General features: G+C 47.4%; 1 protein-coding gene across 1 annotated transcript; it reads right to left on the reverse strand.

The window, feature by feature from the left end:
- Nucleotides 1–4: 4 nt before the first annotated feature.
- LOC135815458 (fizzy-related protein homolog) lies at nucleotides 5–19439 on the reverse strand. The gene is made up of 20 exons (XM_065328756.1): nucleotides 19110–19439; nucleotides 13598–13686; nucleotides 12987–13064; nucleotides 12454–12467; nucleotides 12090–12160; nucleotides 11861–11905; nucleotides 11038–11135; nucleotides 10642–10669; nucleotides 6904–6960; nucleotides 5817–5915; nucleotides 5550–5621; nucleotides 5033–5135; nucleotides 4650–4722; nucleotides 4348–4459; nucleotides 3940–4032; nucleotides 3313–3414; nucleotides 2357–2395; nucleotides 1983–2087; nucleotides 1273–1365; nucleotides 5–899 (listed from the first exon to the last, which is right to left on the reverse strand). The coding sequence occupies exons 1-20, from the start codon at nucleotides 19233–19235 to the stop codon at nucleotides 858–860; spliced, it is 1539 nt and encodes a 512-aa protein (XP_065184828.1). The 5' UTR covers nucleotides 19236–19439; the 3' UTR covers nucleotides 5–857.
- Nucleotides 19440–21452: the final 2013 nt, after the last annotated feature.

Raw genomic sequence — 21452 nt, forward strand, 5'->3', positions numbered from 1 at the left:
GGAGTGAGAGCGACAAAACAACTCTTCAGGTACAATAAATATCCCAGAGGATATTATAATCTTGAACGTGGAAAAAGCTGCCAACTTAAACCGAACAATGAATGTGGCTCAAAACAAGCAGGTATATCATGATAAGTAACAAATATAAAACAAGAAGGGGGGGGGGGGTATGTTGATAATACAAGATCAGTAGTCAAAATGCAGTAGAAAATCCGATTTGGTTCACTCGAGGGGGGGGGGGTGACTAACACGACAAGAAGACGGCAACGAAGAGATAACAAAACGGAGCACAAGCGCTGAGAATTAGTAGCGCTTGCGATTATCTGCACAGGCAGCTGGCTAACCTACAAGAAGATATAGAACAATGCACTGTTGCTGCACTCGCAGTAATTGTTGCGCAGTATACGTCGTGGACTGCGAGAGTGGCGAGAATTCTAGGTACCTGTTTGCTACGTTTTTTGGGCACACTCGCATGTGCGGCTTTCAAGTGCCAGGTCTACGCGCTGCCGGCCCTAAACCTAGTTAATGCATAATTGCGCAGCTGCAGTAGCCAACTATCCTAGACTAGTGTATGTACATGCACACGCCACACCAGCGGGGGTTAGATCAAGGGTATGGGTATGGAGGCAGTTGCGGCGGCGGCGGCAGTATTTACAAGCGCTATCAAACAAATAACATTGTTAGTATTAGTCATTCAGTATGTACCACTACCATGGACTGCCGGCTTTTTTTCTTTAGAAATGTAGTCTCAATGCATTGTGCACAATCAAGGCTGCTATTCCTTGCGCGGCGTTCGTATTTTTGTTGGAGTAAAAAGAATATGAATTTTAGGATTTCCTGCAGCGTAGTCTGTCCACTTATCGTATCGGCGACCAGTTATTCACTACCGACGGTGCGGCCTGCAAGAGGACACACAGAGAGTGACACGATATAGGCAAGCTGAACAGACCAGTGAACAGAAAAGAAGTCCTCTGCAATGCACACACACATTCCAGTGTCTAGCCATTCTACACATGGCCACGAACAAGAAAAAGTCATTCAAGAACGAGCACGGCTCTTGACAATTGCTAAAGGCACACCCATGGTCGAGAACAGCCAAGGAGACACAGCGGCAGCCTGGGCTACAGTCACTGAGCGCCTGGCACATTTCAGCCTAGTTTATTGCGCTTGCCAGTTGCCCAAAACACTGCGCCGCTGAATGTGAGGGTGATTCTGTGCTTTATTGGTCAGTAGAATAGTCAGCGAAATGCCATGAGCTGTTGTGCGTCTTACCTTGATGGTCTTCCGAGGCTCAAAGACTTTCCAGAAGCGTAGCGTTTCATCTCCAGCACCCGTGACAATAGACTCGGCGTCCGGTGACAATGCCTATACGCACATACAGGCACAGGAACAGACACACACACACACACACACACACACACACACACACACACACACACACACACACACACACACACATACACACACATATGCAAATGCACACACACACACACACACACACACAAACACACACACATGCACAGAGACACACAGACAAACAATACACACATTGACCTTGACCTTAACCTTGCCCATTGCGTAGCAATGATAGTGTACTGTCGTTTCTCCAGTCCATGGTAGAATGACTGATGGCATTTCAGGTCGCCGCTTTGAGGGAACATGCGGCCACAGGTGCAACTGTAGCTGGCAGCAGAGGGTGCCCTGGGTGGTCGATGGGCAATGGTACGCCACTCCGGATGGTTCTGGGCCGCATCGTATCATCAACATAATGGTACCGACGGCTCAACTGACGCGAAGTCATCCACAACGATGTCCCTCCACCTCTTGCATGGACCATGCACGCACGCATGCACGCACGCACACACGCACGCACACACACACACACACACACACACACACACACACACACACACACACACACACAAACGCACGCATGCACGCACACACGCACACACACAGACCGGACTGACTGGTGCACTCACCATGTATAACACACGATACGTGTGTCCAGACAGGCGAGCCAGCTCTTGCATGTGTGGAAATGTCCACACACGAATGAAATTCTGCGAGTAGCCATGGCTGCTGACCTGAACAAGAAAACAAAACAAACAGCAGAAGTATGTTTTATTGAACAAAGTACTCCATACGAACATCACTACCAACTGCAAACGATTTACATTAAATCTTTAAAGAGCACACAGCACATAGGGGTAAATAGTTTTGAAGCTACACGCTGCATGACTAGGGCGTTAGCACTAATAGTTGAAGGAGGTGGCTGCTCCTAACGTTGTAGGTTGCGCTTCCTTGCTACACAAGTTACTACAATACAGTGTTGGGGCCCGGAACGTCTTCTTACCAGTTCATTGCTTGTTGTTGAGAACAAAATATTGCACACCTTTGGGTGGGGAGAGCACACCAGCATAGAGAAAAAGCAATGTTAATCATTAGTATGTTATAGTAGCAGCACATGTGAACAGATCCTTCTATGGCCAGAAAGAAAGCCAATTAGGGGTCGTCCGTAATTATCGAAAAATTAAAAAATCCGTCCTCGTGCAAAATTGTCTCTGAAACACCCACCCACCCCCCATTTTTTCCCATTAATTTTTTGATTTTTACCAGCTCGAAAATAAGAACTCCTGACCCCATGTTCACTGATTGCATCTTGTACATGTACATGTACATGTATGTCAAGTTCATGTACATTGTAGTAGCTAAAATGTCAAAAGTACTAGTAGCGTGAGTGAGTGAGTAGGAGGTCTACCGACGGCCATGCACGTCCTACAACTACATCTACATGTACATGAAGAGTCATGTACCGGAATATCATACTGGTGTTTGCGATCCTACACTACGTCTACAGACACTACATGTCAGTGCAACAAGTGTACCAAAATCACTGAAGAAAGAAAGAAAAAAAAAAAAAAGGTATGAAAAATCAAAAAATTAAATTCCGCCAGCGCTCTTGACCACCCACCCCCTTTCTGCCTGAGGACGGATTTTTTAATTTTTCGAAAAATACGGACGACCCCTTACTAAGCCATCCAAAAACCATGTTCAGCAACAAAGATAACATCCCAGCACAAGCCCAGAGCATCTCCCTACCAGGATCCCCAAGACCACCTCTCTCAAGAGTCAAGACCACTTCTCCCTAGACCCCCCCCCCCCAAACTGCTAACTGTTAGGTAATCCCATACATTGCTAATGACGGATAGACTACAACACCAATTGTGTAGGGCAAGACCAACAAGTGTAGATTCTACTTCAAATAAGTACATGGATGCAAGTAAAAAGGGAGAGCTGCTGCTAGCTAACCTGAGAACCCGTTTTCACACAGCTCAGCTCTGCGCCAGTCAGCGCGTTCCAGAAACGAATGCACTGGTCCGCTGTCCCGCCTCCGGTCGCAATGACTCCGTGCTAACAAAGTACACCAGCACATGCACACGCACACCATGGATACACACACAACATGTACACAATATAGAACGTCCGCAACATGCACACACACACACACACACACACACACACACACACACACACACACACACACACACACACACACACACACACACAACACGTAGACACACACAACACGTAGACACACATGTACAATGCAAAAGAGCAATAGGAGACGACATCAGGCCACAGTACCTACAGAATCAAGGAGAAAGTAGACTGCTAAAGGCATCCACACAGCGTATTCCAACAGCACATACATCACAATCAAGACTAATGACCAATATGCCAATATGCCAAACACTTTGATCCATGCTGCACAGCAGCTAAACAGGAACAGGCATAACCAGGAAAACTAGACTCCAGGAGTATTGACACACACCACACAGACAACAGACAAACGTACATGTACATACACACACCACACACACACGCCCACGCAAACCCCCAGCAATCACTCTCAAATAGGCCTAGGCAGGGACAAACCTGATAGGGTGACCATGCCACCGCCTTCACGGCTGCTACATGCGATTTGTACGTAAATGTGGGCTTCTCGGAGTGCAGCGTCCAGATATTGCACTGTACAGAGCAACGCAAACATACTACCAGTATTCAACAAGAAACTTTGTCAACAGCAGCACCAGCAGCACAGATGATACGAGAGACCATTCGATGACGGAACAAGCACAACTGCGGCTGAACATGCCCACCAAACGTGTTTGTGAAGCGGGTACTGGCAAGATTGATCATACTGCACTGTCGGAAATTCTATGCACTGGTATATTATACAGTGCATAGGACTTTCCGACAGTGCAGTATGATCAATCTTCACTTAAATACACGCAGCAGGCAGCACAATTGTGGCTACAGTATTTCCAAAACCTGTTCACCTACCGTATTGTCGTTGCCCCCTGATGCCAGGTAGTTGCCGTCTGGTGACCACTTCAGTCCGCACACCTCCTGGTTGTGCCCGTTATAGTAGCGCGTTGTACAGCACCCTGGTTGCCTGCAATAGTGAAGTGTGCACATGAACACCATCAACCATCACCAGTATGGTATTCAACAGGCAATGATGCCTTCTTGCCAGGCAAGAGCTGGCACAGTATGATCACAAAAAACATCGTCAAGTCGTTGAAGCTGTAGGTGCTGCTAACGCACACATGCACATGCAGTACTTGCTCAAGGGAAGTCCTTACCGAATGTCGTTAACTGTGAGCGTACCATCGCGGCTTCCTGATGCCAGGACGGACTTGTTCCACGCAAGTGAAGCTACGGATAGATATGACACGGAGCAGAAGATACAAGCGGCGAGTTACGGAGTAATTACTATGACAGTACATGTACATTACGAGGTGTCACACAGAAAATCAGGACTCACTACACAATACTGCATTCGGTGAAAGGAAAATAATTACGTGTCCGGGGAAGACAACCGGAGAAGATGTGTTTATCAGGAGAGAGAGAGAGAGAGAGAGAGAGAGAGAGAGAGAGAGAGAGAGAGAGAGAGAGAGAGAGAGAGAGAGAGAGAGAAGAGAGAGAGCATCACAGGCAACACAACAGCTCTGATGTTCAGACGTACGGACTCTTGATGAATGCTTCGAGATTTTCCTCAGCAGCTTAGTCTGGTTCACATCCCACAACTCTATTGCGCCACTCGAGTTACCCACAGCCAACGTATCACCCTAGAGCCAATGCAAACACATATACATAATGTATTCATTAGTTTGAGGGAGTTGCAAACGGGACATACAATGTATTATGTCTGAATATATATGTGTACACATACACTGTACACATATGGCCACGTATGCATATACACACACACGTGCACAGATGTGCACACACTCACACCCACCCACCCACATACACACCCACATACAGGGCCAGGATGGTTCAACGAAATATTCGCACGGAGTTTAAAAAAGAGAAAAAAATCAGTGAGTCCGCCGAAAGAAAGGCAGCAAATCCGGGAGCAAGACCAGTGCAGCAGATCACTCAGAAGTGCATCATACAGTACGGAACCCAATCATGTGTAGATAATTACCAATTACTTGTACATGATACATGTATTGTGAAATTTCCCAGCACGAACTTACCTCTTCATTGAAAGAAACAGCTGTTACCAGATTGTCTGCACGGTGTCGAGCCAACTCTAATAACTTCGATACCTGCCAGCACACAGAACACAGCCAGAAGAAGACCAATGAAAGGGAACCGTATCAAAACTAACTTTTGACTGGGCATGCATGCAGAGGATCAAACAGGCCAAGTACAGAAGGACAAAGGCACAACAAACTGCACGTGAGGTGTATGCAGACACGATAGGTCAGTACCTGACTCTATACACACACACACTCCAGTACCTGTCCGGTAAGGCCATTCCACAGATAGATAGATGGACCCAATGCCACCGATAGAAGGTTGGTCTTGGACCAGTCGAGAAGATTGAGGTAGAAGTCATCCTGCCACAAACAAAGCAGAGATAGGAAAGAGCTACATCGCCAGGCAGCTACCTAAATGCACAGGTTGAGCCAACACACTTCACACCCGAGATGCTAACTTCACACCATAGTGGATAGCTAGCAAACAACAGAACAATGTCAGGCAGTGGCAAGAATCTCGCCCTGACACAACACACATCCATCATACATGTACTAGTAGTGGATAGATTAATCTGCTACAGTGTTGCAGGTTTTGATCACACACAGGCACGCATGCACGCACATACAGGCACTGACAAGATTCTTTACATTATCCACAGGTGAGAATACATAGAGCGCTGCTCAATGAAATCCGATCGTGTGAGACATCTAGCGCCGAGCACTGCGCGGCCCCAGACCTGCAGGCACTGGGCTGAGACTGCTGCAAGGTGCTAAATGGTTCATTACCTGGATTTCATTAAGCATGACTGCACTGTACCATACCAAGGAAGTTCAGAACCACGCACGAGGTCAATGGTGATAGCATATGAGACTTGTAAAGAGAAAAGGATCTATAAGTTATTAGGTATAACTAACAGTTCACCAAGGTAACCAAGGTAACCAAGGTAACCAAGGTGACGAGATAATCTACAGTCAGATAGTGCGACAACAAGGCACAAAACCTGACAAAGATACTGAGACATTCGACGACCTGACACCTAGTTCCAACACATCTACGAAGCGCAAACCAACAACCTTCCAACTTGGAAGGCTCTGGTGCAGAAGGATCCAATGAGGGGAAGGGAATGTCTCAATATCCTTGTCAGCGTTGTGCCTTGTTGTCGCACTATCTGACCGTATATTATCTCGCTACTTTGGAGGACTGTTAGTCCTAACAGTAAGTTATAGGTCCTTTTCTCTTTACATATTACTATTGGCTCAACAACCGCACTGTACATATGAGACTACAGTGTACTTGCTAATCCATGTTGTAACAGGTGCATTGCCCAACACACCATCAACTACCCACCTGCAACTCGGGTGCATCCAGGACTTTGTGCGGCGCTTCGGGAATACAACGATGGGACTAAGAACAAAGCACACCAAAATAGCACATGCCCAAAACACGGGAGTCAACAACGAAAAGGTAGCACTTTTAACACTGCGTTTCTCAAGGCGAACAATACCATAGCGGCAAGAGTAGAAAAACAAGAGACAACATTAGCCAGGTGCAGGCTGTCGTAATAACATGACTCGACCGTCTTCCTTCCCCGTGCATGGTCTATGCATGGTGCGACGGCACAATGAGAGTCGTCGCAAATCACACTGTGTGTTAAACGTGTTTATTGGTGATTCCTGGTTAGTTGCTGGGTTTCCCTACTCAAAGATGTTGCCACCGCGAAGTCAGGGATTTCGTCTGCTCCCTGGCGAAAGCCGTGTTTTGATCCGTTGAGGGAGACTGGAGATACATTGCGAAGACGTACGATCTGTCTGGCAAGTGGCAAAGAAGAAAGCTTCGCAGACGACCCGCCGTGGAAGGGAACAGAATGGAACATATACCAGTCAATGTCTGTCATAGTAGGGATGGCTGCTACGAAGTTTTAGCCCCAATACTCCCCAGCGATTTTTAGCAAAAGGGACGATAATTACCAAATTTCATTGATTTTGCATATGGACCATATGTATAGCAAGCATAGTCTCCTGAGTCTTCTCCAGTCTAGCTGAGAGTCTGGCTGCCAAAACGTTTAGTCCCGAAAGGAGAACATGCAGGAGCATCGCATGCAGCTGTATTCTGCCTCGAGGAAGAGAACAAGAGCAAGATTCGCAACAAGTTGAACAACTCGCACCCATCACGCAAGGTGCCACACAAGAGCTTCACAATAAACCATGTCGGAGACAGCAAGCAATGGGACGACCTGCAGCAACGCATATTGCCAAGTTACAACAGAACGCGCAACATCACAAAGCGTTAATGTCGGCGGGAGCACGCATTGGAAGACGCAGCCCAACAAGTACGCATTCATCAAGAGCAGCAGGAAGACAGAAAGCAAGAAGCGCAAGCTTTGATAGCAAAGTTGGATGACACAAGTAAAGATTTAATGAGGTTGAAGGAGAAACAGACCGAGCTCGCTCAGCATCTGCGCAATGCCAAGAGAATGAGCAACTACTGGAAGAAAAAAGCAGCGGTACCAGTACAATCATCTGTAACAACCGAAAACGAGTTAGAGACGGCACAGCAAGAAGCAGCAAAGCTTTTGCAAGAGGTAACCCAGCTAGAGGAAGGACTGGCAGACAATGATGACAACAGTAGTATGTGTCGGGGGCGGGTTTCCGAGTAGACACATGCCCCAGCCCAAATGGGGTATGATACGGCACCCCAGAAGGTTCGACATGACGCCACTCGCTGCAGCCGAGTATATTTGTGAGAGTCACCGGACTGGTGTTGAAGGTGAAAGATGAGAAACAGCACCTTCCGAAGATCATCATCAGTGGTGTCGAGGACTTCGGCACTGTAAGCAACGCAGATGATGGTGTGATAGTCCGAAGATGGGTTGATGGAAGGCACTCTTTCTATAAGCTCAACGAATTGCGCGACGATGAATGTTCACAGGATATGGTTGATATCTTCACAGATGCCACATATTCGGATGCAAGTGATATCATGAAATTGATCGATGATGTGAATCGCAAAGAAGTGTACAGAGCCGATGACGCGAGTGTACGTCATAGCACCAAGGCTGTTAAACTCCGTGCCGTGGCCACAAGAGTCACGCGGATTCGTGTGCAAGTCGGCACCATTGACATCAGCGAAGATGGGTTCATATCAAAATTACCTGAATCAACCTGTGATATGATGGAGGTTTGAAGGAGGACATCGAATGACAACACGATGACTGACTGGGTTGAACCGTTGGTACATCTCAGAGCCTCTGATAACTCATCATCATACTGCGTATCGCGGAAGAGGTCACGAAAAAAGTGAGCCGAAAATTTGAATATAGAGTTCAAAATCACGCAAATCTATGAGTTTCATTCAGTGTTTTTCAATAATCCATCATACTCCAGAATCAATTAGGGCATACCCGTACCCCCTCCAATACCCAAAAAATCATTTTTTACGTAAAAACTGGGCGCCCGGTTTTTTACCCCAAAAATGGGCTGGGGCATGTGCCTACTCGGAAACCTGCCCGACACATACTACTGACAACATAAAAGACAACAATGAAGATGACCCGGCAGTGCTGAAGACGATGCACAACGGACGCTACACAGACGGAGTGAGAACAAGTTGTATCAACTTACTCACTCACAAGGACGGCATACGTCACGCCGGGCCAGTCATTGAGGAGGTCCCGTCTCTGGCCGGTAAAACGCCATCAAGTACACCTAGTGCGACATCGGTTAGGACAATGTTGCTAGAAGGCCGAGCAGTCGGTCTACTGCACATTGGCCATTTTGCAGGGTCAGACAACACGCTGCACTTTGACGCTGTGTCATCGCTTATGCGCTAACTGATGTAACAGCCAGCTATGTTGATGTCACCAGCCATGAATCGACTAGGCGCCATGCATGAACAGATGATGGTGGTAAGAGAAGGAGCACTCTCTGCCAGGAATTTGCAGCTTAGAGAGCGTTGTGTGACAGCTACACCATAGCTCAGTGGCTCGAGCATCACCCCCTCAAGCAAAGGTCCCCAGTTCGAGTCCTGGTGGTGACAGTCAAATTTTCTTCAGACTTTCCATTCCCTCAACGAGTGAATAATATTGAGAAAACGGTCGCTGCTTGCATGACGACTACACCATAGATCAGTGGTTAGAGCATCGCTGGCCATAAGCGAGGGTCCCTGGTTCGAGTTCTGGTGGTGGCAGTCAATTGTTTCTTCAGACTTTTCCCGTTTGCATCTTTCCCTCAAACCAATGAATATTGAGAAGATAACCTTCTCCAATCTTGGCTCTCTTTCCATCTCGTATTGTTTCACGCCTTGTACTGCATGCATTAACTTGATTACCGTATTTCCCAGAATATAAGTCGCACCTTTTTACACTAAAATTCAAGGGTAAAAAGGGGGGTGCGACTTACAATCGAGCGTGACTTACTACTTAAGTCAATATTATCGATTCAGTAATACTCAAACCTGAAAATGGGGGTGCGATTTACAATCGAGTGCGACTTATTAGAGACCTTTCGCTAACGATTTTCGTACACCATTTTCGTAGTTCGGAAACGAGGTTACGAAGATCTTACGGAAGTTCGTCTGATCTGGACGAAAAAGCCACTTTCAACGAATATTGCTTTCGTTCTTGTTTGGAGGGATTTGTTTCAGATTTTTCAGACTTTTCCCTCTACTCTTTCTTTTAGCCCTAACCGTAAACGTGTCAGTGTACTATGGCTTCAGATTTGCCTTGATGATCTCGGAAATCATGCTATCTAAAAATGTACCAAAAGTGAAAAAATAAAAAATAAACTTTTATCTGCGTTCACTTGTGTGCATGCGTGCGTGCGGGGAGCAAGGGGTCTGTGGAGGACTTCATTGTGCCACACGGGCTGTACCATTTGTGTGCCATCATGGCCTTTCTTCGTGACAAACCTGAGGTTTTTCGATCTTCAAATCGCCAAAGCGTCCTTGTCATGGCTCCAAATCAGCCGAAGCTTGGCAGGACGAATGAAAATGCCATGCTGATTCGATACCTTTTCGGAAGGGTTTCCTTGAAAAATAGAATTTAGCCTGCACCGGCTAACAACATGGCCGGTGAACAAGGGACCTCACCTTGCGAGGTGACAGCAGAAGATCTTGACTGTGCACGCAGATACAGAAAACAAACACAAGCAGTACAAACAGAAACATAATCAACAAGCCTGCTTTACTGGAGAACAGCCAATATCCAGCGAAATGAGTTATCCTGACTACATGTACACCAAGCAACGTACAAGTTTAAAACGCAATTATGCTGTCGGAACTTACCAAGCCTCGTCAGCTATTTTACCTGGAAATTTACTACCGTACTGGGCACACAGAAGTATTACAATTCCGTTGTATGCTACAGGTTGATGTTGCCGAGAGAAAAACGAACAGGATTTTGGCTCGCACCCCCCCCCCCCCCCCCCCCAAACGAATGATGTTGGTTTCAGGGACGACAAAAAAACTTTTGCGACGATCCCTTACCTTGCTTTAGAGAGAGGTGAGCGGCTGTGTGAGTACGATGCCTCCACGTGCCGCCTTCGGTGCGGAGATTTCCTTTTCGGAGTCACTGAACCGGAGAACTACGTTCACATAGGTAAACCAGGGAAAAAAAGAAGCAACAATGAAACACTCACACACACATTCGAAGGACCATGAATACACAATGCATGGGTATTACAATACATGAGTGTCTTGTATACGACATTTCAAGTAGAACTACGACAGGCATTTTCTCAAGGTGGTGGGGGGGGGGGAGGAGGAGGAATACTTATTGTTTAGGAGCGAGGAGAGCCAAGAGAAAAACCTCGTAGGTGATTCATCAGAGAATAGTGGGGCATGTACTGCAAGTCTACAAATGTTCAGCCCATTCAAATTTCGGCCTCCCAGGGCTAAACCCGATTTCGGCCGCATCAAATTTTCGGTCTGTACTGCTGCCGCCTGCATACACTGTCACACTGAACCTTGCAAAACAAAATTTCGGCCGCAACACACTTTCGGCCAGACATGACCAGGCCAAAAATAGCCGAAAAATAAATATGCGTTGACTTACAGTACTTGCTTTGAAAATTTTCTTCGGGACTTTGCTCGGACAAGTTTTGGATCCAGATGAGAGAGCAAGCAGAAAACCAAGACATGTACTTGTTTCGAAGATCAGCTTTCATCACGGCAAATGTTCAAACAGCGCCGCCATTCGGGGGGGGGGGGGGGGCACATAGGATTAGAATGGATTGGCATTGTGGCAAGTGATCGTGATACACTGCTTAGCAATTCAGTGCACACGTGCGAATTTGCCATCGTTACTTACCGTGTAGACGGGTGCTTGGGGTGCTGTGCGCGATGCAGAGGCGGCCTAATAGTACATGGTACACGGAATATCCGGATGTTTCGGTTAGGATCATGCATTGAAGTTTGAATACGCGCAAAACTGCAACACTGGTAGAGCACAGCACATTAGGACAGGCACTGCAGCTGTGTTGTTCAGAGTAATAAGAAGAATGCACGCTATAGTGGAGAAAAGTGCACATGTCACTCACCAATGGAGAGGATTTCACAGAGCTGGTGAGGAGCTCGTTGCGAAGAATCTGACAATACAGCTTGGCGTTGTCTGTGAACACAAGACAAAAACCCAGAAAAATGAAGGAAGCCGAGAGAGAGAGAGAGAGAGAGAGAGAGAGAGAGAGAGAGAGAGAGAGAGAGAGAGAGAGAGAGAGAGAGAGAGAGAGAGAGAGACCAGAAAAGCCACATACGGGTAGACATGACATCGAAAGTGCAACAATTATCAAGATCTAACACCAAAACATGGCCGAAACGAAACTTCAAAGCAGATCCGTGCCACGCAAATCAGCCAGAGCAGCACAGACACTGTAACCAGGAGACTCAAAAAACCTGCTGACGTACCATTATTGACGTCCCTGAATCCATAAAACATAAAGAAAGGACACAAGACACAAGGGGTTAATGCACGTTGGAAGAGACACACAGGTACAGTCAAGACACATTGTACACACCAAATACAGTCAGACTTCACTGAGCCGTACACATCTGTTTCCCACAAAAATATTCGGATAGGCGAGGGAACGGGATAATCGAACACCGGTTCTGTTGGATGCATCACGTATGTTGTACATCAGTAACCAGCTACTTCGAAGTATTTTCTTCTGGATGGCGAGGGATCCGGACAAAGGAGGACCGGATAAGCGAGGTCTGGCTGTACCCAGAGAAGGACCAAGCAGTCCATCCACGTCGAAAGAACTAGAAAATAGAATGTGAATGTACACAGCACTGATGCCAGCATAGGAACCAGAGTATAGCGAATAGTAAAAAGACCCATATTTTACAATTCCTAATACATGTACCAGTCCAGTACACTACTACTGCTCTCTGACAAAACAGTGGCATACAGAAAGTACACGCTATCACTGCAAACTCACTTCTCCGATTCGTGCTTTGATGGGGTCATGCTGAACCGGGTCTCCCAGTTCTCGGCCGATGTCCTGTCGGGAATGAACCTGTTTGGCGTTCGTTGACACATAGCACAAAAAAACAAGAAGCAAACTTGAAATTCACGAGCACATTCATCATCATTGTCATGGCCATCATCATCATCTGCGTTGCCAATAAAAAATCATAAGAAAAATCGTTAAAAAGAGAGAGAGAGAGAGAGAGAGAGAGAGAGAGAGAGAGAGAGAGAGAGAGAGAGAGAGAGAGAGAGAGAGAGAGAGAGAGAGAGAGAGAGAGATGAGAAAGAGAGAGAGAGAGAGAGAGAGAGAGAGAGAGAGAGAAATAATATGAAAAGAAACGGCATTGCACAGCTGTGTAAGCAATAGATGCACAAAGTGACTGCCAGTGCCAGGCCACTCTGTCACATGCCAATTGACAATGCTCATGCAGAGACATACCAGCACATTAAAAAGAGCAACATGAAAGCAGGACATTTCTCTCCTGTAGAAAGACTTGCATGAAAGTAGCGATCTGGAGAAAGAAGTTCACAATGCTACTCGCCATGTCGGCTTTCCAAGTCCTCGCCTCACAGATCACTTACCGATCACCAGCAGTGCGTTGCACGACACGGCTGTGAGGTGATGGACGGCGTGGCGTCGCGCCTCCCGATGCCTGTGGTGTTTGCGGTGCCTGCACGCAGTCATACGAATGAAGGCAGAATTGACCATTAGCATCATTGATTAGAAGGCTCATGACCATGCACTAATGTAAGAGCCAACAACACTCTTGGCCCGTGCTGCACAGTCATCGCGAGGGACATTCCGGGTCGACTGCGTTCAAACAACCCGTATGCAGCACATAAGTCATCTACATGTACGTGTACATTCAGTGCGCTCTACACACTCACCAACAGTCCAAACTCCAAGGCGCTCCGGACATGCATCCAGCAAATAGAAACAGCACTCGTCAGTCGTTCGGATGACACATCTCTTCTTCAAACATACTCTACTACGGACAATCCACCCCAAACTTGGGTGGAGGTTAATCAATGGCCAACATCTCTCCGAGCCATAATGCAAAAAGGATTTTGGTCTCCGTCGAGTGGAGCCTGTATATCAGGGCATGTTTGTCTGCTACAATGCCCTTTTGATGACTTCCATAGGGCAGTGCATATACACTGGCTGTGTGCAATGAAGAACCCAGTTCCTGGCACCCCAATCCTTTATTGTTCACCATTGCTCGCAAACATCACCCTGCTTATTTTGATGCGTCCATATTTTCCTTCTTTCTTATACCGTATGGTTCTGTGCATAGGCACTGCCCAAACGATCAGCGCGGTATTAGCAGGATACACACTCTAGCACGCAGGCTCCACTCAATGGGGAGCAAAGTCCTTTTGCCAAAGTTTTGGATTCTGGGCCTTTCTGGCTCAAGGTGATGGCGGGTGAAGCATCATGAGGGCTCAGAATCGATCCACAAATTTTGTTCATATGAAACAAATTCTTCTGTGTTCGGACCTGATGTCCGCATCTACACCCAAATTAGGAGCAAAAGCGGCCAACAAGCAGAGTCTGCCTCCCTAATATGGCACCCGCCTGCCACCAAAAAGGCTATTATTGACCCGGTCAAACTATGTGACAAGTTATAGGCCTTTCACACGACGGGACAAAGTCACGTCTGTTCGGGCTCGCGGGCGGATCACCAAGGCGATCATCAAATGGCGGGAAATCTGAATCCGTAGACCCGACGGTCTGCCCGCGACACCCTGACCCCCTGGCTGTGCGTTTTCGTTTTCGATTTCGTGTTTCCTGTACTGGTTTGGCTTGTGTTCGCGATCGCGTCTTCTCACTGAGCGTTTCCTGAACAGCAGCACAGGTCTGACTTTCTGAACAATGGCCACCCGGACATTCAGCCCAGAATCCGAAAGGATGCTTATCGAAATCTACTGCTCCCTACTTGAATCGACTGATAAAATGATGATGACGCGAGCAGCGAAACAAGACAAAGCAACAAAACGGCTGAACAGCCAAAAGGATTTGGGAAATCGAACGAGGCACTCCAAACCCTGTAGGTTGTGAGCCGATTGCCCTGTCCGGACCCAGTTGCCCAAGGCCACGGAAAACAACCAGCAAAAATAGAGCAAAGCTACGCGGATTTGTCAAATCCTTGGTCCCAGAAATCCAGTCAAGAACGCAAAAGCAACAAAGTCGTCTTTTCAGTCTTGTTCTACTCCAACATCAGGCAAAGAGAGTTTGAATTTTCCCGGGAGGCATGAAAATAAAAAAATATTTTGATTTATTTCCATCAAAAACACGTGCCTCCATTACAATTACCTAGGCAACAGTCAAATTGTGACCGACTCGCGTGCGCCGTGTCGGCAGAGCTAGTCGTAGTGTGAAGTGTCTTGCCGTGGATCGTAGAACCATGGTATCGTGAAATCGTGAGCACGAACCGTCGTGTGACAAGTAATAGTTGGGGTAACTGATGTGCAAAGAAAGTCGTTCAGGGTTGAAATTGTTATCACACTGCACGCAACTTCAAATTTCGAAACGAGAGTCTAGTACTAGTTTTCCAACCATTGATTCCTACTTCCGCCGGAACAAACCTCACGACTTCGATCGACCCGTCAGCTCCGGGTGAATTGAGGTCTGAGAATGAGCACTTTGCTTTCGACATGACAAGCTACTAAGTGTCAGTGGCCCATCAAGCTTAGCTCCTGTATGGAGCTGAATGGCGAGGTCAATTCTTGATCTTCCGTAGCAACGTCCAATCTTGATATCACCGCTATGGCGTCAGGTTACATGATTGTATTATGGGGATTTGGGTGATAATCCCAGGTCGGCCAGGATGATTTCGTTTTTGCCCCCAGCCTGACTAGGCCATTATCCAAAGAGCCGCAGGAGGTAAAGATTAAAAAAGGTACATTGGGTCCTACTGCGACTCCTACACCATAACTGAATAATTGGTGCTCGTCCGAAACAAACGCTTGTACGCCTAGCTTCTTTCGCGACACATTTCCTAGTATTTTTCATTTAGGCCACACTGAAAAAAGTCTGTGGTTCGACTCACCCGACCGACCGTACATTTTTCAGCCCGACCGTAACTTTTTTTTCGGCGGGCTGTCGTGTGACTGACGTACGTGGACTGAACACGTCCACGTCTACGTGCTGTGCAGCGTGAGTCTGCGGACGCAGGCGGCTCCTTTTGGACTTGACTTGTAGTTGTACTGCAGTGCAGTGCAGTGAGTGGTACGACTGCTGCCTTGTGCTGGTAGTAGAGTCTACTCGATACGACCAGCGGCAGACTGGCGAGACTTATTTTGAAGTGACCGTCCGGTTGAGAGTGATTGCCTCGTTCCAGATTAAGGACGGCCTTCTGTTTCGGGATGAAGGACAGACGAGATTGCACTTTCAGGGCTAGTACTTGTACAGAAACACGTGGGCGCCATCTTGGTTCACGTGACATGTGTCACACCATGCTGTGTACAGGGAATCTTGCCGTACTTCGCGTCGACTCTGGCCTGTTGAAATCCACGCAAGTGAGCCACAGTTCTCTCTAGCAGGCTGAGATTTTGCAGGCACCGAGTTCAGATGTGGGCAAAGGGATTCACCGAAGGATTTTTTGATTTTCGCAATTTAGACCTCAAATAACACCCTCAAACTCCGTAAACGTGTCCCACCTCTAGGATCGTTTTGGCAAAATTCGCTTCGGTGAAAGTATGGAGCATCTCCTACTGAAAATTTTGAGCCATCGATTGTCAAAATCGGCTCATGTGGAGCTCACTTGTGTCGTTTTGAAGGACGCCGCGCCACGCGCGACTTGCGCTGGTTCTTTCACAAACGCAAGACACCTTCCAGTCAGAACTGCAGACTGTGACAGTGCAGTGCGCACGGCAAGGAAAAGAAGGAGACGTGCATTTTCCATTTGTTGCACTGTGTCCTTTGCTTTTATTGTTCACTGATAACATGTTCACAAAATCTTGAGCTAGACGGAGAAGACTGACTTACAGATTCATCTAGGCTTCAGCGTGATGCACGTATCCCAGGCGCGTCGGAACGACTTTGGAAGTGGGGCGGCCATGGAAGGGGGGTCCGGGGGTCCTCCCTCGGAAAAAATTAAAGCCTATTGCAAGCATTTCCGGGCATTTGGTGCCATTTCAGTGTACGGTAACTACAATGAAAGACTTTTTGATTCTGCAAAAAACAAAAAGATGCTACGATCGGGGACAAACATTACCCTCCCCTGGGAAAAAAATTCAAAAATTGAAGCCAATTGCAAGCATTCCCAGGCATTTGGTGCCATTTCAGTGTACATGGATATGGACTTTTGATTCTGCAACAAACCACGATCGGGGACAAGGATTTGCCACGTTTGCGCTGAGATCATCGCGCTTTGTTGCAGTGTGCTAAAAAAAAAAAAAAACGGCCGAAAAAGTGGGGCGGCCATGGCCGCCCCGGCCGGTGCGGTTCCGACGCCCTTGTATCCAGACCATAGGAAATATTGGGAAAGGAACCGGGAACCACGAGAATAATTTTTCTGGAGCGAATCCAATTATTACCATGGTTCCTTGTTCTTGAACACCACGCTCCACATTGTCAATGTTCTGCTAGGTAAGGATTTCAGGACTACTGTCGGTTTTTTCGACCTCGGGGCGATCTGATCTACGTCCAGCTGGCCATGATACTGAGCCGAACTGGCCACTAGTTCGCTTCTTTCTGGACTCGGGAAAGCCGGTCAGAGTGCGATTTCCTACCCTGGATGCGATCCATGGTGCGGACTGAAAATAACTACTGAACACCTCCTTGTACAAGCACTGACATACAAGACCGGTGGTGGATACAAACTGACAACAGGAAACCCTAACAGCACCCGCTCTGTCAAAGAAAGTCGAAGGGAAGCAGTTCGAACTAGTTCAAGCACCACCAAAAAATAAAATAAAAACTAGCACTTGCTCTTGCAGCTAGGTCAAAGACTGTACTGGCAAGTACACTTTAGCGCAGTCGCGATCTCGCGGCCCCGCATCACGTGCGGGTATCTGATGACGTAGCGTGATTCAAGATGGCCTCTGACGTGTTTCCCGTTTTGTGATCCCAAATACCAGCCCTGACTTTCCTCGTGTATTGGGAACGATATTTCACCTGTACCGGTAAGTTGCTGCTCCATGTGTGCAAGCACAGGAAGCGTCGATGAAAAAAGCCCATGTATTCGTGCACGCCGACACAAAGTATTAGCCAGTGATCCCTTTATACAACATGTATGGCATAACACTGCGTAATAATGCCGATGTACTGGGTGTCTAAAGGCAGTACAATGTATTTACATGTACTAAAAAATATTTTTTTTTTTTTAATCTGCCCGCCCGCCCGTAAAAAAATGTCCATGTTAGTCGAACCACACACCTTTTTTTAGTTTGGCCTTATTAGTTTCACATACACTTAGGCTGCGTTTACACGACAACGCACGGCCAGTTTTCCGTTTTCAGTCCCGCATTTCTTCTTTCGTTTTCGTGCGTTTATATGATCAAAGCTGATCCGAGGTGGTCTCCGTTTGTATCGTTTTCGCGCGTCTACACGGGAGCAAAGGATCCGCAAAAGTGCGTCACATGCCAAGTGTTGTCGCGGAAGCACCAATCACACTCAAGCAATAGTTGAAAACAGGCCACAAAAAAACACTCGTCACATGACGAAAATTGTAAAAACAATTTTTTGGATTGCCGGATCCGTGTAAACGGCCGAAAACGAAACAAACGTGACGGAAAACGAGGCCAGCATACCGTTTCGACTGTTCACACACTCAAATTTATCCGGCGGAACATTTCCGTTTTCAAATTCTTCCACCTTGGCCAGCGTTTTGGTTTTCTTCCGTTTTGGTGTACAACTTTTACGTTTTGCTCTTCGTACCGTGTAAATGAACCATGCATCCAAAAGGATTTTGTTGCGTTTTCACCCCCAGCGTTGTCGTGTAAACGCAGCCTTAGTCAGTGAGAATGACTGTATAATAGCTAGCTAGAGGTTTGCACCGGCCGCCCCTTTTCATAATTACATACAATCGTGTGATAGGACTCCTCCGTACAATTTAACGTACAGTGCATAAGTACTGGGATTGGCACTCACATTTCCGAAGTCCAAGCGCTGAGCCACTGGTCTTCCGGAGAGAGAGCCCAAAGCCATCCTCTGTGATGGTTGCAGCGGCGATGCATGGGCCTCCGCTCGAACGTGACCTCTATGTTCATTCTCCATTTCAGATTCAGGGTGTCTCAGAGTCAATTGGTAACTGGGTTGTCTTGTCTAAGGCACTTTCACGACTTCATTTTGCCTGATGATATTTTTCCGAGCCCTGCCTGACTAAGCTCGAAAATTCACAACGAAACGAAGACAACATGAAGGAAAGACTAAAGACGAAAGGACTAAACTCCTTGCTTTACATTCAATCTCTTTCCTACTTTTGCACCTCTGACGCCTTCGTCTGATCTGGCGAATGAATCAAAACAACTTACTTTTGAATTTCCCATCACCTGGCAACAGGCGCTAGGCTGGGCGGTGTGTTGAATTTCCCATCACCTGGCAACAGGCGCTAGGCTGGGCGGTGTGAGGTGAGTCGTATAATAACGACTCCGCGAGACACTCGTCACGTACAAAAGACATAGCCTATGGCGTGCAGACTCCACATGGCGTAGTCTACTGTAGTTACGTGACGCCTGATGATCATTCCGTGAGTGTGTGTGTGTGTGTGCGCGCGCGCGTGTGTTTGTGTGTGTGTGTGTGAGTACAAGTGTGTGTGTGTGTGTGTGTGTGTGTGTGTGTGTGTGTGTGTGTGTGTGTGTGTGTGTGTGTGTGTGTGTGTGTGTGTGTGTGTGTGTGTGTGTGTGTGTGTGTGTGTGTGTGTGTGTGTGTGTGTGTGTGTGTGTGTGTGTGTGTGTGTGTGTGTGTGTGTGTGTGTGTGTGTGTGTGTGTGTGTGTGTGTGTGTGTGTGTGTGTGTGTGTGTGTGTGTGTGTGTGTGTGTGTGTGTGTGTGTGTGTGTGTGTGTGTGTGTGTGTGTGTGTGTGTGTGTGTGTGTGTGTGTGTGTGTGTGTGTGTGTGTGTGTGTGTGTGTGTGTGTGTGTGTGTGTGTGTGTGTGTGTGTGTGTGTGTGTGTGTGTGTGTGTGTGTGTGTGTGTGTGTGTGTGTGTGTGTGTGTGTGTGTGTGTGTGTGTGTGTGTGTGTGTGTGTGTGTGTGTGTGTGTGTGTGTGTGTGTGTGTGTGTGTGTGTGTGTGTGTGTGTGTGTGTGTGTGTGTGTGTGTGTGTGTGTGTGTGTGTGTGTGTGTGTGTGTGTGTGTGTGTGTGTGTGTGTGTGTGTGTGTGTGTGTGTGTGTGTGTGTGTGTGTGTGTGTGTGTGTGTGTGTGTGTGTGTGTGTGTGTGTGTGTGTGTGTGTGTGTGTGTGTGTGTGTGTGTGTGTGTGTGTGTGTGTGTGTGTGTGTGTGTGTGTGTGTGTGTGTGTGTGTGTGTGTGTGTGTGTGTGTGTGTGTGTGTGTGTGTGTGTGTGTGTGTGTGTGTGTGTGTGTGTGTGTGTGTGTGTGTGTGTGTGTGTGTGTGTGTGTGTGTGTGTGTGTGTGTGTGTGTGTGTGTGTGTGTGTGTGTGTGTGTGTGTGTGTGTGTGTGTGTGTGTGTGTGTGTGTGTGTGTGTGTGTGTGTGTGTGTGTGTGTGTGTGTGTGTGTGTGTGTGTGTGTGTGTGTGTGTGTGTGTGTGTGTGTGTGTGTGTGTGTGTGTGTGTGTGTGTGTGTGTGTGTGTGTGTGTGTGTGTGTGTGTGTGTGTGTGTGTGTGTGTGTGTGTGTGTGTGTGTGTGTGTGTGTGTGTGTGTGTGTGTGTGTGTGTGTGTGTGTGTGTGTGTGTGTGTGTGTGTGTGTGTGTGTGTGTGTGTGTGTGTGTGTGTGTGTGTGTGCGCGCGCGCGTGTGTTTGTGTGTGTGTGTGTGAGTACAAGTGTGTGTGTGTGTGTGTGTGTGTGTGTGTGTGTGTGTGTGTGTGTGTGTGTGTGTGTGTGTGTGTGTGTGTGTGTGTGTGTGTGTGTGTGTGTGTGTGTGTGTGTGTGTGTGTGTGTGTGTGTGTGTGTGTGTGTGTGTGTGTGTGTGTGTGTGTGTGTGTGTGTGTGTGTGTGTGTGTGTGTGTGTGTGTGTGTGTGTGTGTGTGTGTGTGTGTGTGTGTGTGTGTGTGTGTGTGTGTGTGTGTGTGTGTGTGTGTGTGTGTGTGTGTGTGTGTGTGTGTGTGTGTGTGTGTGTGTGTGTGTGTGTGTGTGTGTGTGTGTGTGTGTGTGTGTGTGTGTGTGTGTGTGTGTGTGTGTGTGTGTGTGTGTGTGTGTGTGTGTGTGTGTGTGTGTGTGTGTGTGTGTGTGTGTGTGTGTGTGTGTGTGTGTGTGTGTGTGTGTGTGTGTGTGTGTGTGTGTGTGTGTGTGTGTGTGTGTGTGTGTGTGTGTGTGTG

Source organism: Sycon ciliatum, chromosome 4 (genome assembly GCF_964019385.1).
Source record: "Sycon ciliatum chromosome 4, ocSycCili1.1, whole genome shotgun sequence".
Lineage (NCBI taxonomy): Eukaryota > Metazoa > Porifera > Calcarea > Leucosolenida > Sycettidae > Sycon > Sycon ciliatum.

Excerpts from the sequence above, each read along its gene's own strand:
- LOC135815458 (XM_065328756.1), bottom strand. The coding sequence starts at position 19,235 with ATGGAGAATGAACATAGAGGTCACGTTCGAGCGGAGGCCCATGCATCG. Across the intron at positions 4,723-5,032 it reads GAAGCATTCATCAAGAGTCC|CTTCACTTGCGTGGAACAAG; the intron begins GTACGTCTGAAC and ends ATCTATCCGTAG. Across the intron at positions 4,033-4,347 it reads CAGGGGGCAACGACAATACG|TGCAATATCTGGACGCTGCA; the intron begins GTAGGTGAACAG and ends TGCTCTGTACAG.